Genomic DNA, 18,949 nt, shown 5'->3' on the forward strand with positions numbered 1-18,949 from the left:
TTGAACTCACAGAGATCCGCCTGCCTCTGCCTCCGAAGTGCTGGGATTAAAGGCGTGCGCCACCACGCCTGGCTCATGAGAATTTTTTAATGTCTCTTGTTCTTAGGAAATTGTTTGCATACTAATTTGGCTAGATAATATAAAAAATGAATTGGTTTTCTAGTAATAGTACCTCTTCCAGCCTTTGATCTAGTGGAACTAGTGCCTTGGTAGGCTCTTCTTGTGAAATCAGAGACTTTATTCCCTCATGTAAGCCATGTAAGTTGTCTCTGTACATGTTTGGAAAGTGGCAGCTATGCGTACAGTTGGTGGGAAGCTGGCCTCACCATCCTATTTACTGTGGTGCTTGCTGCAAGTTGAATCAGCCTGTATATGTATACTCCTGGAAGTCTGGAAACTTCACATAAGGATATGTCTCAAATGGGAGGATTTGTGTATTAGAAAACACTCGGCTGTATCTCTGGAGTGGCTTCAGTGTGATCTGGACAGGTGTGCTTAGAGATTTCCTTTGTCTTCTGTGCACAGACAGGTTTCTAATTGGTGGTGGGTTTTGGTTTTGTTTTGCTTTGTGGTGTTGCTGCTGTTTGTGTTTTATTTTTTGAGATGCTGGGGATCAAATCCGGGGCTTTATGGATACTAGACAGATACTCTATGGAGGAACTATCAACCTCTGCCTGAGTTTTCTGTTTTTCTCATTTTGTCTTACCTTGTTTTATTTTTTGATGACATAGTAGTAAATACTTTTCTATTTCTAAACATAGGACTCGGTGGTGCCATCCTGACTGGGTAGCTTTGCAGAGAGACTGCGATAGACAAGGCCCAGCTGGTGTTCGGTGTATGATCAGGTCCTACAGACCTTACCTTGGACTGTTAGACTGTCACTCATTATTGGGCTCTCCATCATCCTGACCCAGAAGGACCTGAGCACAGCCTCTGAGTGGATCCAGGACTTTTGGCAGTGACTGTTCCAAGTGATTGTAATTACTTTCTACTTTCTCAGTCCATGGATTCTGCTCAGTGCTGCTCAGGTACTAATGTTGGATCATCACCTTTGCCCTAAACTTATCTGATCTACAGGGGGATGGTTTGCGTTTTTTGTCTGGAGAGAAGAGAGGCTCAGACATAATGTATTATTGATGTGGATTTAATTCATCTGTAGCCTTAGGGCCCGGATGAATCTCAGGTTTTTATTCCAGCGACCTGACTCTTGCTTTCTAATAAAACACCTGAGTAGGAGTTTGGCCTGGGTTTATTAAACTGAGAATGAGTGGGACTGATTCATTCAAAACGAATTTTGAGTCATTTTCCAAAGTTGGTTGTATAAGTCCAATTCTTCAGATGGTTACATGCTAACCCGAAAAAGGTAATTTATCTTGACTGGGGTTGTGGGGGGACACTTTGAGCTTTCCCAAAAATTATTTTTTTAGATTTTTGAAAGGCTCGTTCCATAGAGTATTTTAATTTTCTCCCTCTGGAAAGGGTGGAGGTAGCTGTAGTAGGGATCGTGCTGTCTCGGGCACCTTCCCTCTGCTCTTTACCTGCACTGGCATCTCCACTCTCCGGCATCTCTGACAGCCATGTTTGGGGCACATGTCCAGTTTTGAACTGATCGATGTCTACAGACATGAAACACTTAACTGCTCAGCCTGAGACCTAACTTCCAGCACATCACTTGTGGCAGGGGTGGTTTCCAGAGGAGGCTCAACAGGAAAACTTGTGTGTCTAAAAACTCTGCCACCTGAGGGCCTACTGTTTTGTTCTTCACTCTGGTTTCAGCACCATGACTGGCAACGTTTTAAGTGCCCTGGAAGTGATTAAGGAATAAGGTCACAGTTTTGTTGCACTGGATATTTTGCCTTTATATGCCATGCCCTGAAGGTTTACAGTTCGCTGAAAGGAGATTCTGCTTGGGCTTGGGAGGATAATACTTGTTTTTTTTTTGTTTGTTTTTTTTTTTAAAAAAAAGGCCAACACCATTTAACCAAGAAGGCCTAAGGAGGCGGCTTTAGTGACCTGGGGTGCATTGGGGGATAGCATGTCTCTCTTCCTTGCACAGCTGAGTCATCTCAAGGGCAGCTTTTGACCTTGCTGTAAGGCACTTCTCCCCCATAAATACTTTAGCTGTTTTCAGAATCGCTTTATGTATGGTGGTCTTGTTTAGGGTTCTGATTCAAAAGTAGTTTGAAGCTTGGGGTGATTTCCTCCCCACCACCCCTTTTTTGTTTTTGTTTTTGAGACAAGTTCTTACCTACGTAGTGCTGGCTGGCCTTGATAGGTTGATCAGGCTGATTTTGAACTCAGAGAAATCCTCCTGTCTCTGCCTGGAGAGTGCTGGAATTAAAGACTTGTGCCCTCTGCCCAGCAGAGGCTTGAAGTAGTTCTCATTAAAAAGTTAAGGTAGGGCTAAAGAGATGGCTCAGCAGTTAAGAACACTGACTGTTCTTGCAGAAGACCCAGGTTCGAATCCTAGCACCCACATGGCAGCTAACAACTGTCCGTAATTCCAGTTCCAGGAGATCTGACAGCCTCTTCTGTCCTCCATGGGCATTGCACGACATGGGTGCACTTACTTACATGCAGGCATAAACTCATACACATAAAAAATAAAAATAATAAATAAATTTTTTAAAGCTAAAATAAAGTGGCTAACATTAATGAACCGTGGAGCTGATTACTAATTTGAACTTATATTTGTGTATAGGGCTTATTTCATTTTAGGGTATACGTGACCTCAAACTCGTGTAAGTGCTGGGATTGTAGGCATGTACCACCATGCTCAGCTTGAATTTAAATATTTAACAACAGATAATAGGCTGAGAAAAATTAAGGTCTTGAATTCATTTTCATATAGTATATAGTAATTCTAACAGGGACTGGCAGAGGCCACTACAGCCGTCTGGAGACTATGTCAGGGAAGTGGCTTTCAGGGAATTCTTTGGGGCTTCATATAGGGTATTTTGAGAGTTACGACTTTGAGTATCATACCCATGTTCGGATTTAAGAACCTTGGGACTAGTTGACCAGCAGTTCACAAATGTAATGCTGCTATGGAGTAACAGCCCTCCATCTATTAGAAGACTTGGTTTACATAGATTAAATCTAGGTTCCTGGTACATTGACATTTGTTTTTGCTGGATTTGGTCTTAGAGCTACTTCACAAAATTACTTTGGATTTAGATTATTAAGGCTGTTAAGGTTACATTTAGAAGCCGTATAAATTCTCAGCCACCCATATTAAGGCTTTGGTTTTTTTTATCTATTTGAGACAGGGTCTCCCTGTAGCCCCAGCTGGCCTAGAACTCACTATGTAGACCAGGCTGGGCTCAAACTCAGAGATCCGCCTGCCTTGCTGGGACTAAAGGTATGCACCACCATGCCTGGCTCCATATTAGTTTATTAATAAATACAGATGCCTTTGTTTTTAGAGAACATGGATCTGAGTCACTGACTTTAGTGTATTTGGACAGTTAAACAACTTTTTGATTCCCTTAGACACATATGAGCATTCTGTTTTTCAAAAGGATCTTCTAAAGCCTGCAGCAGCCACCGTGTATTCTGTGATGCCAACAGCTTTCCCTATCCAAGTGTTTGTTCTGTGACCTGTATGAGTGCCTTTGCCCTGATGTGTTGCCACCTGAGGAGCAAGTCACATCACCATTGGGGACTTGGGCTTGAGAAATAGACAGAAACTGTTACCGAGTGCATTGTTGGCTTCTGTGAGTGCTGTAGCAGTGATTAGGGTAGGTGCCCACAGCCAAACCCTCTCCATGACATCCATAGCTGTGTGGTGAGCATTTTCCTAGGTCTATAGATTCAACAATACATGGAGAAGGACGTGCACGCTTGACTTAAAAATAGCTGGTTGGTGTTATTTCCCTAATTCTCAACTTGAAGTTCATTACTAGACTGGTTTTTAAAGCCTCGTGAGACTTGTGTACTTCAACTCATGGGCTGCTAACAAAATAGAAAAGGCAAGCAAGCACTTACCTTTGCCTCTCCTTTAAGTATTCAGAATATTCTAGACTAGAAATCTCACCTATTTTCAGAGGGAGCCAGGGTTTGGGATCCTGTCATCAGTGGAATTAGTAACTATTACACGTTGTACATGTTTTGACTTTGACTTAAATTTTTTTTTCCAATAGAAACTATGTTCCAACTTCCTGTCAACAATCTTGGCAGTTTAAGAAAAGCCCGGAAAACTGTGAAAAAAATACTTAGTGACATTGGGTTGGAATACTGTAAAGAACACATAGAAGTAAGTAGCATGCCGTTTTTTTAATTTTGATGTGACTCAGCTTCTGATCCATTGCTTTGGTCAGTGGTCAGGATGATCAATGATTAGGTAGGATTCTGAATTTTAACTGCACCTTTAGCTTCACCAGAGCTTTCTCTATTAGCATAGCCTAATCCCTTCTCCTAAAGTGTATTCTTTAATCTTTGCATCCTGAGACGAAAATAGTTGTGGAGAACTTAAAGAATAGTGTACTAGGTGCTTTTAAGTTGTCTATAAATTGAGTCCTTAAAATAACCTTTAGAGGGGAACACGGGAATTCTTGTCTGCAGTTTACGAAGGGGCGGTGGGAACTGCCAAGCCTCTTCTCATCCTGATAGGTCTCACTGTTGACATGGTTGTTGGGTGCTTGTCATCTCTTTCCTTAGGATTTGAGCATTTGTCAGCCTTTTTGACCCATCAGAGATTTACCTTTCCCCTTGTATAACAGTTTGACCTTTACAGACTTTTCCTAGCCTGTTTATTCTGTAAGCTTTTCAAGCCCCATAGGCTAGCTGGTACAGGCATCTCCTTGTCCAGATCTCCTTGTTCCAGATCTTAATAGTTGCACAAAAATCTACTGAATCATTGAAAGCTGCTTCCCCCACTAACTTTTAGGTTCCAGATGGCCAGGGCAAAGCTGCCTTGTTTGCCATTATCCCCACCACCTAGCACAGTGCTTGAAACATAATAAAGTACAGAAGAAGTGTTCAGAGAATGACCAACCATTCATTCATAGAACAAGCTTTCTTTTCCTGAGTCCCCATTTACAATATTCCAGGGCTATGTCATGGAAACTGAAACTTCTCTAGTTGGTTTGTCCCTGTGTGGAAGGAGCCCAGCTCCTCTCCAACCCCTCAGGTTCAGCTAGATTTGCCCAGATGAAACAGTCCATTCATCTGCATGGGGATGGAGGGGGTCATCTTTACCAAAATAAATAATCCAAATATTAAGTTATCTTCTCTATTCTGCATTTGATGTGTTTCTCCCACTAGACCCAATAAGGACTGTTGACATTTGTGTGTGTTTAACTTTCTACCTGGAGCTGTGTACCATTTAGGAAAGAGGGAAATTTACCCTTAAACTCTTTCATCTTTGGGGTGGGAGTGTTGAATTTTCACATTAGAGTATAAATAGAATAGCATATTATGTGCTTGCTTTCTGGGTTTAAAAGTCTCAAATTTTTGTCCAGATGCACGCCACCTCCCATTTTTCCCCCACTGAATCAGAGCTTAAAGCCTACGGGGCTAGTAGCAAGCATGGCTCCTCTCCCAGTACTATAACTGGTGAGCGGCAGTGCTTTGATGGCCTGTATGACTGGAGTTTTCACATCTGAACTTCCAGCAGCCTCGTTGGGAACCTGGCCATGCCCTTGTGTGTTCCCTGAGAGCCTTAGCACTTGTTACTTCTCAGTGGGGTTTTCTGTACCCTCCACACTAGTGAAGAGGGAGAATTGATATGTCAGGTCAGGCTCAGCTTGATATCACTGTGTTTTTGTAAATTTCTTTCACTGTTTTCTAGGATTTTAAGCAGTTTGAACCTAACGACTTTTATTTGAAAAACACTACATGGGAGGATGTAGGACTGTGGGACCCTTCGCTTACAAAAAACCAGGTAAGTGGTATAGATGTCCCCAAATGGCAATATTCCTAGTGTACCCCATTTCCAGCTCTAGCCTTGCATAGTGGTGCAGTGATGTAGTTCAGAAGATGCACACTTGGCATATCTCATTTTCCTGAGGGGTAGGAAAATCTAAGAACTTTGTGGTGGTATTACTGGACTGAAATTTCAAGTAAAAATATAAAAGGAAATTTTGTTCCTTAAGAGAATGTCCATTTGGTGGAATGCTCACCTAGCATTCACGAAGCCCTGGGTTTGCGCTCCAGCACCACATAACCCAGGCTTGGTGGTTTGGTGGTATACACCTGTGGTCCCAACACTTGGGACGTGGGGCAAGACTTGAGCGCCTCCTCAGCTACATAGCAAGTTTGAGACAGGACTGGGCAAATGAGATCCTGTCTTTTTAAAAAATGAAAATATAAGAGCTTGGAAGCCTATGCTATAGTCCCTCCATTGCTCTTCTATCTCTAAAGTGCTCTCCAGCATTCTGTGTGTCCAGGAGCATGCCGTCTTCCTGTCTTTGTTGGCCCCTTTGTTTTTCTAAGGAAAGAGCTGAGTTCACCCTTCTACTTAAGGGTTCTTTTTTCTCTGTACTGATGGCACCTAATCTTTATGGAAGGGTATGGTAGGTGGCTCTGTAGGAGAGTAGTGCCGTAACTTTTTACAACTTTGCCTTCAAAATGATCGTCACTGATCCCAGTGTGTGTATCCATAAATGAAGATGTATAAATGAAATTATAGACAGTACCTCTGTCTCCGTAGGGAGAAATGAGTGTCAACTCACATTTTAATTCTAGCATACTCGGAGGATTTATAGGAAGAGGTGTTGACCAGTGGTCTTAATGTGAAAGTTTTCTTAGAGAAGGAACTTTGAGGAAAAGCAGAGTTGTCAAAACAGAGAGAAGATAACATCTCAATGTATATATTTACTTGGTTTGGGTCATAATTCTGGCTTTGGTACCAAGATGAACTTGTTCTGCAGTGCAGCACGGCTTTGCAGTCCTCGGTCTGGGGCGGTCTTCGGTGGCCTTAGTTGAGTCCAAGCATCAGTCGCTTCACTGGCCTTGTTGAAGCTGCTCTTGCAGGAGCTGGTGTTCCCAGTTAGGGACTTCTATCTGAAATACTATAATACTATACTGAAATCTGAATACTATACCAAGCTTCCCTTTAGAGGAGGAAATGTTACAGGGCTTTCCTTTTTCCGTGACTGAGAAGAGAAATGGTGTGTCTTTGTCTCTTGTAAGCATCTATCTCTGTGTTAAAGCAGTCGTTAAAGCAGTTGAGGCCCTGAGTTTTCCATATCCTATCTGAAGCCTCTAGTGGCCTTGATCCACAAAGTGAGAAGGACTTTGCTCTTGGCTATTTTCAGCTGAAAAATGTTTTTCATGAAGCCATATTTACCTTTGCCTTGTCTCTGACACTTGTGAGCAAGAAGTTAGCCCTTTCTAACAGTTTAGGGAACACTTAACACTGAGGTTTTAACTGACACAGACGGACTTAAAAATACTTGCTTCACAATGCTTGAGAGTTCATGGAGTTTCTCTTCTGTTAATTTTTCTGCAAGAGGAAACCTACAGAAGTGAGTGCATTGCAGAGTTTTAGTTCTAAAAATAACATTCTGAGCATGCCTGGGGGGAGGTGCCTGGGACCTGGAACCGCCCACCTGGAGTGGCCTTCTCACTCTAGTGTCTGTGTTTTCTTTAGGACTATCGGACAAAACCTTTTTGCTGCAGCGCTTGTCCATTTTCCTCAAAATTCTTCTCAGCCTACAAAAGTCATTTCCGGAATGTCCATAGTGAAGACTTCGAAAATAGAATTCTCCTTAATTGCCCCTACTGTACCTTCAATGCAGACAAAAAGACTTTGGAAACACACATTAAGATATTCCATGCTCCAAACTCCAACGCACCAAGTAGCAGCCTCAGCACTTTCAAAGATAAAAACAAAAATGATGGCCTTAAACCTAAGCAGGCTGACAGTGTAGAGCAGGCTGTTTATTACTGTAAGAAGTGCACTTACCGGGATCCTCTTTACGAAATAGTTAGGAAGCACATTTACAGGGAACATTTTCAGCACGTGGCAGCACCTTACATAGCAAAGGCTGGAGAAAAATCACTTAATGGTGCAGTTCCTCTGGGCACAAATGCCCGTGAAGAGTGTAATATTCACTGCAAGCGATGCCTTTTCATGCCAAAGTCCTATGAAGCTTTGGTACAACATGTCATCGAAGACCACGAACGGATAGGCTATCAGGTCACTGCCATGATCGGACACACAAATGTGGTGGTTCCCCGATCCAAACCCTTGATGCTGATTGCTCCCAAACCTCAAGAGAAAAAAGGCGTGGGACTCCCACCAAGAATCGGCTCCCTTGCTTCTGGAAATGTCCGGTCCTTGCCATCACAGCAGATGGTGAATCGACTATCAATACCAAAGCCTAACTTAAATTCCTCTGGAGTCAACATGATGTCCAACGTTCACCTGCAACAGAACAGCTACGGAGTCAAGTCTGTGAGTCAGAGTTACGGTGTTGGACAATCCGTGCGGCTGGGTCTGGGTGGCAATGCGCCAGTTTCCATCCCTCAGCAGTCTCAGTCTGTGAAGCAGTTGCTTCCGAGTGGAAATGGAAGGTCTTATGGGCTTGGGGCAGAGCAGAGGTCTCCAGCCCCAGCCAGATACTCCCTGCAGACTGCTAATGCCTCTTCCCTCCCGTCAAGCCAGTTAAAGTCTCCTTCCATTTCCCAGTCACAGGCATCTAGAGTGTTGAGTCAGTCCAGTTCCAAGGCTCCAGTACTTGCCGCAACCCCTCCCCCAAGCAACCATTGTGCAACTCAGAAGTGGAAAATATGTACAATCTGTAATGAGCTTTTTCCTGAAAATGTCTATAGTGTGCACTTCGAAAAGGAACATAAAGCTGAGAAAGTCCCAGCAGTAGCCAATTACATTATGAAAATACACAATTTTACTAGCAAATGCCTCTACTGTAATCGCTATCTGCCCACAGATACCTTGCTCAACCATATGTTAATTCACGGCCTGTCATGTCCATATTGCCGTTCAACCTTCAATGATGTGGAAAAGATGGCTGCACACATGAGAATGGTTCACGTTGATGAAGAGATGGGACCTAAAACAGATTCTACTTTGAGCTTTGATTTGACATTACAGCAGGGCAGCCACACCAACATCCATCTCCTGGTAACCACATACAACTTGAGGGATGCCCCAGCTGAATCAGTTGCTTACCATGCCCAAAACAATGCTCCAGTTCCTCCAAAGCCACAGCCAAAAGTTCAGGAAAAGTCAGATGCCCCTGTTAATAAAAGTTCACCTCAAGCTGCAGTACCGTATAAAAAAGATGTTGGGAAAACCCTTTGTCCTCTTTGCTTTTCGATCCTAAAAGGACCCATATCTGACGCGCTTGCACATCACTTACGAGAGAGACATCAAGTTATTCAGACAGTTCATCCAGTTGAGAAAAAGCTCACCTACAAGTGTATCCACTGCCTTGGTGTGTATACCAGCAACATGACCGCCTCAACCATCACTTTGCATCTAGTCCATTGTAGGGGCGTTGGAAAGACCCAGAACGGCCAGGAGAAGACAAACGCACCTTCTCGGCTCAATCAGTCTCCAGGCCTGGCCCCTGTGAAGCGCACCTATGAGCAGATGGAGTTTCCCTTGATGAAGAAGCGGAAGCTAGATGACGATAGTGATTCCCCCAGCTTCTTTGAAGAGAAGCCCGAAGAGCCAGTGGTTTTAGCTTTAGACCCCAAGGGTCACGAAGATGATTCTTATGAAGCCAGGAAAAGCTTTCTAACAAAGTACTTCAACAAGCAGCCCTATCCCACCAGGAGGGAAATAGAGAAGCTGGCAGCCAGCCTGTGGCTGTGGAAGAGTGACATTGCCTCTCATTTCAGTAACAAGAGGAAGAAATGTGTTCGTGATTGTGAGAAGTACAAGCCTGGTGTGCTGCTGGGCTTCAACATGAAAGAACTAAATAAAGTCAAACACGAGATGGATTTCGATGCCGAGTGGCTGTTTGAAAATCATGACGAGAAGGACTCGAGAGTCAATGCCAGTAAGACTGCTGACAAAAAGCTCTCCCTTGGGAAGGAAGATGACAGCTCCTCAGATAGCTTTGAAAATTTGGAAGAAGAATCCAATGGGAGCGGAAGCCCGTTTGACCCTGTTTTTGAAGTTGAGCCTAAAATCCCTAGTGATAACCCAGAGGAACATGTGCCCAAGGTAATTCCTGAGGACGCTTTAGAATCTGAGGAAAAGCTAGACCAAAAAGAGGAGGATGGTTCAAAATATGAAACTATCCATTTGACTGAGGAACCAACCAAACTAATGCATGATGCCTCTGACAGTGAGGTAGACCAAGATGACGTTGTTGCGTGGAAAGATGGCGCTTCACCATCTGAGAGTGGGCCTGGTTCCCAACAGATGTCGGACTTTGAGGATAACGCATGTGAAATGAAACCAGGAACCTGGTCTGATGAGTCTTCCCAGAGCGAAGATGCAAGGAGCAGTAAGCCAGCTGCCAAAAAAAAGGCTTCCATGCAAGGTGACACAGAGCAATTGAAATGGAAGAATAGTTCCTATGGAAAAGTTGAAGGGTTTTGGTCCAAGGACCAGTCACAGTGGGAGAATGCATCTGAGAATGCTGAGCGCTTATCGAACCCCCAGATTGAGTGGCAGAATAGCACAATTGACAGTGAGGATGGAGAGCAGTTTGACAACATGACTGATGGAGTAGCTGAGCCCATGCACGGCAGCTTAACCGGAGTTAAACTGAGCAGCCAGCAGGCCTGAGGGCCTGGCTCCATAACAAGATGTGCTGCAGCCTGGACCTAGGCTCTTTTTCCAGTCTTGACTGCAAAGCTGCCTTCTAACTGGTACTGCCTTGCAAGGACTGGTCCGTCAGCAGGCTGTGGGGACATATTACCACTACAGTCTCGGTGGTGGTTTCTAATTCTATGACATACAGTTGGTTGATCTTGAAGACCTTTCTCTGGTAGACATGGTGAAATGTGAAAAGCCAATAAGCTGGTGGCTCACAATGCACACAGGGAAAAGCAGAAGTTTATTTTATCTGCCTTTACAACATTTGTTTCCCTCTGTAAAATGTTTGGTTGAATGTCCTTGGAAAATGTTACCATGATTCACAATGGTAGTGTAGGGCCAACATACAAGCTACCACTCTAATGTGTATAGTAGACTTTGGGAAAATCGACCTTTTTTCATGTACTCATTCTGAATAGTTGACATGTATATTTGTACAGTCTTTTAGACCTACTCAAGTGATGCTTATGATACTGTTACTGTGTGCCCATCATAGGTTTGTTCCCTTTTTTTTCTTTTTTTCTTTTTTTCAGTGTTGCCCTTGCTGTGTAATAAATGCTATATCTAGTTTACCTAGCAGAAGCTTGACCCTGCGCTAGTACGGACCTTTGGACAGACTTAGTTTTTGCACATAACCTTGTACAATCTTGCAGCAGAGGCCAGCAACGTAAGATATATATCTGGACTCTTCTTGTATTATAGAATTTTTTTCTTGTTTTGAGTATACTTGACATTACAACTGTCAAAAAAACAAACTGGTTTTTTCAGATCTCTTTGAGACCTTTTAAAGCTAAAATCACATGCAAGAATTGACTTTACAGCTACTAATTTTGACACCTTTTAGATCTGTAAGAGTGTTGTGTTGAAGCAGCAAGCACAGTTAGTGCTGCATTTGGGATATTTAGTTTTCTCTTGAGTTGAACACCACGTGGTGTTATTCATTTATACCATCTAATATATGACACACTGTTGTAGTATGTATAATTTTGTGGTCTTTATTTCCCTTTGTATTCCTTTTCAGCATCTAAATAAATTGCTGTATTGTGCTTAATGTAAATATTTGGTTTATTACACATGACAGTCCTGTGAGTTTGTTATATCTTGTGCTGATGCCACAGCACTCTGAGCAGAGACGGAAGCCACGGTCACCAAGGAAACTCATGGAAAACCAAGATCTACCATTCGCATAGAGCACACCTTTTCTTCAGGCACCTGATGTGGATCGTTTGGTTTGTGTGTGCACTTCTTTTCATCACATAAGTACACATCCTGGAGTTTTGGGGGCCATATTTTGATAAGGAGCAGGGCCTGGGTGTATATGTAAATGTTTCAGTGGTCAAGAAATATAAATGTATAAGTTGGCATTGATTTGCAAGCAGGATCTTCATATGCCCTGGTAGTCTGTCTTCTCTCTAAACTGCTCATTTCCACCTCACCATGGGAACAGTTGTAGTAAACAGGCAGTGAGTCTGCCTCTGTTGGAGGTCCTCTGACCATTTGCTGTGAAGAGCATGCATTTAGGAGCAGTTGGCACTGGAGGATCTGTATATTTTCTGTACATATATTTCCAAGAACAACTCGAGCTAAATGCAGAATGCTGTAAAGAGAATTAGTGCAGCATTTGGGGTTGGTCAGCCATCTCTGCAGGGGTTGGGGTAGGTCAGCCATCTCTGCAGGACATGGGCTTAGAGAAGTTCGAAGTGGCTGATGTCTGTGACTTTTTAGCCCTTTCTAAGGGAAGACCTGTTATCTAAGATGGCCCATCATTTCCGTACTTGAAAACAGAATAGGAAAAAGTACAATTCTAGGATAAACTAGGATTTCTAGGGTACTTATGGCTGGCTAGTATCTTTTCTGAATCAGTTTTGCTAAGATCCAAACTGCACCAGCTAACATGTAGAATAAAATTATCTCCAAATTAACATGCAACAGATTACCCAATCAGAAACGCCTGCTGGTTAAAGCCATCTCATATCTGTGAAACTTAACAGGAAGAGTATAGCCTGAGTTCTGCATGGAGGATGGCATTGGGGTCAAGGTAGGAGCCCACAGTTACAACTGGACATCTGATCAGATGAAGGGATTTAGCCACTTGAGTTGGAGATTGCTAACTGGAAACAGTGCAGCAGCTTTTACAGTGTCTCAATAAACATCATTTTGAAAGAACTTTGTTACTCCTGTTTGCTTTCTGATTAATCTGAAGGCCATTCAACTTTAAAAACCATCCAGCTCTGAGTGCTTGTGCACAAGAACACTTCTACAGAGGAGAGGGACCTTCCAGAGTTCACACTGGCTTGGACAGTGGCTCCCTGTTCAGCCCATACAAACATATGCTATTTTTTACATCGTGAGTGATACAAGGGAGAAATTGGTCCAAAAGTTTTCTCCTCTCTTAAAATCCAAATAGGAAGAATCTTGTCTTCCAACTTACCTGCCTGTTGGTATGTGTCTGAACCTAGTGTCTGACATTTGCAAAGATGCCCATTTAAGAAGTGAGCCAAGTAAGTACCCAGCAGTTACTTAAAACCAAAGTTGGAAACTCCCTCTCTGAAACGCTTCTGGAAGTGATTGTGCTTGCTGCTTGCCAAGTGAGCTGTCCTGGCACGAAGGAGCCCTTTTCTGCCTCTGCACTGCCAGCATTGACACCTTAAGACAGGCCCCCAAATCCCAGTGAGTCTGCTTCTGGCGTTTTAGAGCTCTTTAAAATGAGGTGGTGGAGTATCCTCTAATGCTGACTAAAGTTGACAGCATGGAGTTGGGCAGGTTTTTTTTTTTTTTTTTTTTTTTGGTGTGGAAGGTTTGAAAAATCCCCAAAGATGAAGACCCCCCCCCATTCTGAAAACATTCAGCATTCCTGTTACCAATTAATTGTTCACCAGGAAGTAGTCTAGGAAAAGGTTTTGCTGAGAAGTCAACCTGAAATTACAAAGGGGTCTCTTTAGGGCTACTGGAAGGCTGACCATTTGGTCTGTCTTTGTATCTGGAATCTTTTAGCAGCAAGTAGAACTTGACCTCTCACCAAACTTGAATGTAGTGCAGTTGCAGCATAGATGGGGTTTTATAAAAAATGAGGTACAAGATACATAGTCAAAAATGCTCTCCCCTTGGAAAGGGTCAAAGTACTCCAAGAGGAAGGCTTGGCTCAGTAGAATGAAGGGTCGAATTTACCCTACTATTGAGGCAAGTTTCTGAGAATATGGGATTCACATCGTAACAGACCCCTCCCTGCCTCCAGTGCAACATCTAGCCTTCAGGTGGAGACTGCTGACATGTGCTTACAGTTAACATTTTGCTGTACCCTTATCGCAAAGAAAATGTATACCCTAAGAGACTAGATACCTTTGGGAAACTGATAAGGCCGCTAGAAATAATAGGGCTTTTCCAGTGTACTGGCTGCCATCTAAGCTAGATCTGACTGACAGCTGTGTCCCCAAGACAGCCATCTGGGAGTCTTAAGACCCAAAAGTAAGACCCTGCTTGGAGCGGGAGACTGGCAGCTTCAGAGATTTGCCTGCTGCTCTGGGTTGCACACGCAGCAGGCTGGCATCAGTCAGAATGGAGAAGCTCCACCCTGGCCTCCAGGGCAGGGCCTCCAGTAGGGGGCCTGGGCACACCTGCTGGGGCAGTAGGGTTACCAAACAAGGTCCAAGTGCACCACCACTGAAACATTCCAGGAGTGAAGGGTGCTGAGGCCCCTCCACACTCCCCACAGCCTCTCACCAAAGGAAAAATCCCTCTAAGGGAGTATCCGCTCCAGGCCCCAAGTACTGACCCAGCATCTCAGAGACCAAGATCCCAGCTGACAAAGGGAAGGTGCAGTCCCTGACCTAGGGTCTGAGTCCACAGTGTTCATTCTCACCCAAGGCCACACCCTGCAGCCTTGGCCTTAGGTAAGGACAGCCGCTTAGGAAAGGCTGGGACTGGGAAGGTGTGAGCTTCTCACACTGAATTTCCCCAGCTCATTTCAGACCACTCCCCTGCCCCTTCTTTTTCAGGTGGTGGGGATCAAACCTAGGGTTTGTTGCATGCTAGGCAATCTATGCCTGGAGCTCTTCATTCTCCCCAACCCCTGTGTTTTTTCTGAGTCCTATAATACCCTTTTCTGAGTCAGGGTCTTATATTCCAGGCTAGCCTCTTGCTGTGTAGCAGAGGATGACCTTGGATTTCAGATCCTCCTGTCTCTGCCTTCCAAGTGCTGGGATTACATGCATGCACCACCACGCCTGGTTTTCTGTAGTGCTAGGAATCAAACCCAAGGCTGCTTGAATACCAGCAAGCGTCCTTAGTTGCTGAGCCATCTCATCTCACTGGTCAAGAAGACAAGGGGCAGCTGACTGTGCCAGGGGGACTGCTAGGTGCTGCCATCAACAACTCAGGGTCTTCAGCCTCCCACCTGCAGGGTCACCATCCTAGGCAGACACCCTGTTTGTGAGGTGCCTCCCATTCACTACCCTGTATGAATGCCTGAATTGAGCCAGGGTGTGGTCCTGAGGCTAGGTTAACCTAGAGCCCCTGCCAGCATAGTGGACAGGACATCCTGGCTGCCTGACACCTGTCAGGTCCTTTCTCTGGAGCTGAAATGGAATCTGTTGGACCCAAATAAACCAATTCGAGCTTCCTGTGAGCTTCATGTGAGCCTAGGAAGGAAGATTCAGGGATGATGGAGACACTACACTCCTCACAGGGACCAGTAGAGAGCTGTAGTTCCCCTGAGAAGACAAGTTCTCCCTTACCCCCTGCCTGCTGGCTAATGTCCAGTCTCCTGGACAGTACACACTGGAGCCTCCAAAACAGCCTTAGAGCCTCTCTGGGTCCCTCAGCCCATAGGATTGGCTGGGGTGTGACCAGAACCAGGGCCACTGCTCCATAAGACACCTTAGTCCTGTATCTGCCCCAGCTCTGTGAGTCCCAGATCCCACTTCAGCAGATGGCTGTCTCCACACTCAGAGACCACCTGTATGGAGAGAGAGCACATCCTCACTTTCCCTGAATTCCTCTGGACATAACCAAGAATCCTCCCAGGGATCATGCTGCATCATGTTGGGCTCCTGGGTGCTCAAGGAAAAAGGCAACAATCTGTTCTTGGGGCTGTACCTCTTGCTTCCACCTCAGGCCTGGTACCTCACAGCACAGCATCTGGGAGACCCAATGGAGGGGACCCTGAGAGAGGGGAACCTCTAGCAGACAGGCTTCATGGGTTTACCTCATTCCACTAAATTTATGTGCCCTATAATTCTCCTTACTCTTCTCCACTCAAGGCCACCACACACCCTATCAAAGAAGCCAGAGTGCCACTGTCCTCCACCCAGTTGCCTAGCCAAGTCTCTATGCTTTTAAGTCCACAGTGAGACCCTGGCCTCACCATAGGTTCTGTTTAAGCAGCTGTCTTTGCTGCCTGTACCCCATCAGGCCAAAGGCAGATTCTGTAACAAGATTCCTCCAGTACCTTCCCAGAGAAAAGGGTTTCACCCAAGGACAGTTTTTATTTCAAGTGGCAACTAGGAGCTGCCTTTTTCCTGTACTGAAATATTCCTGTGGGTCTCAACCTTGATGAATATGGTATGATCCATTGACTCTTTTTTTCAAATGGTAAGCCCACTGTGCCTTCCTGGAGAAGTGACAGCCTGTTTCTCCATGGATGAACAGTTGGCTCACATTTTGTGGGCTTTGCATCCACTTCCAGGAGGGATGGCGAGTCTGAAGTTTGGCCATGGTACACCATGGGTTGCCAGTCACCCCTTGAGCTTCAGCAGCACACTCGGCTACAGTGGGGCCTACTCCATCCCTGGGGAATCTTGAATAGGGCAAACATCCCAGCCAGGCTGCAACCGCAGAGATGCCTGCAGGTGCCATCCCCACCCTGAGACTCTGCCCAGGTGTCTCTTTGCTTATATCCTTGAAGTAAGTTCCCCAGTCCAGTGCTAAGGATGTTACATCCAGTACTCAAGGTGGAAGGGAGTTGAAGTCTAGAGAGATCTGAACAGCGGTCCCTCCCTCTAAAGGCCCTTTGCTGCCACATGAGCTCACTGTTGTCAGACACTTTTTTAAAAAATATGTGTATGTGTAGCTAGGCATGGCGGGCTTTTGATCCCAGCACTTGGGAGGCAGAGGCAGGTGGATCTCTGTGAGGTAGAGGCCAGCCTGGTCTATAGCTGGAGTTACAGGCAGTTATAAACTGACCAACATGGGTGCTAGGAACTGAAAGACAGTCCTCCTAAAGGGCAGTATGCATTTTTAACCATTGACCCATCTCTTCAACCCCACTTTTTTTATATGAACTCCCGATTTTTTTATTGTTGGCAACTGGTTTTAAGTGAGCTTTTTGAATAGGAAAACACCAATTATCAAAAAGAAAGAAAGACAGGAGAAGGGCCTTGGAAAGACCTCTCACCAAAACATACCCAGCTCTCAAGTTTGTGCCTGAGCGTCTTCTCGCCACAGCGCACTCTCTGTGCCCCACACTTGCTTTTCAGACTTTGGAAATAAACTTCACAGCAGCTCATGAAGATCTCCTAATCCATCTCGGGCTGACAGTATCTTATCCTGTGGACACGTGCAATCTCTTATCAAGGATGGTGGGGCTAGGCATGTGGCTAAGTACAGTTACCTAACATGTGGAAAACCTTGACTTCCATCCCCAGCACCAAATAAACTAGATGTGCTCACACACCTGTCATCCCAACTACTGAGAGGTGGAGACAAGAGGATTAGGAATTCAAGGTCATCCTTGGCTATACAGCAAGTTTGAGGCCAGCTTGGCTACATAAGACCTATCCGGGATGGGGGAGTAGGAATAACTTAACTTTTGTATATCTGTTATTTGGGTACTGAGGCTGAACCCACGGCCTTGAACATGCAAGGCAAGTGCCCTTCCACTGCCTTTGGTTTTCTGTAACAAGGTCTTACTGTGTAGTCAAGGCTGTTCTTTGTTGTTGTAGTTGTTTTAGATAGGGTCCTATTCTACAGCCAAGGCTAGCCTGGAATTCACTATGTAGCTGTCCTTGAAATCACTCTGTAGCCCAGACTGGCTTTGAACTTAGGATCCTCCTGCTTCACTCTCCCAAGTAGCTGGGATCAGGAGGGAGCCACCACACTGGGCTTGCATTTACCATTTCTTTGTCATGCCTGTAAGCTGGGTTCCCAGAGGCAGAATCCTAGGTGAGGAGGCACAACTGAGGGCATTGCCAGTTGTCCATGAGAATGGGGCCCATCATCAGAGAAGAGGAAGGTGAACGTCCACAATTTCATCAACAGTCTCATCAAACTGCTTAGCTGTTCAGCCTGACATGTCAGCTGTCTAAGCAATTTACAGATGCTTTTTTTCATTCTTTTTTTCAGTGCCTTGTGCATGGGAGGCAAGCACTCTACTGCTGAGGCGTGTTCCTGGCCCCATCAGGGATTTCAGCGATCTTCCACACTAACTGGACATGATGGTACACACCTGTAACCTCAGTAACTGGGAGGCAGAACCAGAAGAAACATAAGTTCTTGGCCAGCAAAACTCGGAAAATTTAAAAAGAGGGGCTGGAGAGATGGCTCAGTGGTTAAGAGCACTGGCTGCTCTTGCTGAGGACCGGGGTTCAATTCCCAGCATCCACATGGTGCCTAACAACTTTCCATAACTCCAGTTCCAGGGGATCTGATGCCCTCTTCTGACCTCCAAGAGCACTGCATGACACAGGTACACTTATACACATGCAGGCAATACACTCATACACATAAAATAAAACGTAAGTAGGTACTGGAGAGATGGCTCAGTGGTTAAGAACACTGGTTGTTCTTGCAAAAGACCTGGGTTCAAATCCCAGCACTTACATGGTAGCTAACAACTTTCCATCACTCCAGTTCCAGGGGATCCGACAGCATACACATCCAACATTGCATGACACGGGTGCACTTACCTACATGCAGGCAATACATGCATACACACAAATTATTTTTTTTTTTTGTCTTTTTGAAGCAGGTCTCCCTGTAGCCCCAGCTGTCCTGGAACTCACTATGTAAACCAGGCTGGCCTTGAACTCATAGAGATCCACCTGCCTTTGCCTCGTAAGTGCTGGGACTACAGGCATGCACCATCATGCTCCGCTGTAAATTTTTTTTATTTTTTGGTCTTTTTGAGACAGGGTCTCCCTGTAGCCACAGCTGTCCTGGAACTCACTATGTATATACCAGGCTGGCCTTGAACTCACAGAGATCTGCCTGCCTCTG

General features: G+C 44.9%; 1 protein-coding gene across 5 annotated transcripts in view; it reads left to right on the forward strand.

Moving 5' to 3' along the window:
- Adnp (activity dependent neuroprotector homeobox) overlaps positions 1 to 12,904 on the forward strand; it is a 29,622-nt gene extending 16,718 nt beyond the window's left edge. For 2 of the 5 annotated variants that reach the window (XM_029564548.1, XM_017798689.2), the window contains exons 2-5: positions 762 to 1,028; positions 4,143 to 4,255; positions 5,792 to 5,884; positions 7,595 to 12,904. In XM_029564548.1, the coding sequence (XP_029420408.1) occupies positions 1,004 to 1,028; positions 4,143 to 4,255; positions 5,792 to 5,884; positions 7,595 to 10,708 (3,345 nt within the window). In that variant the 5' untranslated portion in view covers positions 762 to 1,003 and the 3' untranslated portion in view covers positions 10,709 to 12,904. Of the gene's footprint in view, positions 1 to 761; positions 1,029 to 3,521; positions 3,741 to 4,142; positions 4,256 to 5,791; positions 5,885 to 7,594 lie in introns of all 5 variants that reach the window. The other 3 variants (XM_029564550.1, XM_008835156.3, XM_029564549.1) reach the window with 2 other exon arrangements.
- The last annotated feature ends 6,045 nt before the right edge of the window (positions 12,905 to 18,949 follow it).

Source organism: Nannospalax galili, unplaced genomic scaffold (genome assembly GCF_000622305.1).
Source record: "Nannospalax galili isolate Female #2095 unplaced genomic scaffold, S.galili_v1.0 scaffold596, whole genome shotgun sequence".
NCBI classification, from domain to species: Eukaryota; Metazoa; Chordata; class Mammalia; order Rodentia; family Spalacidae; genus Nannospalax; species Nannospalax galili.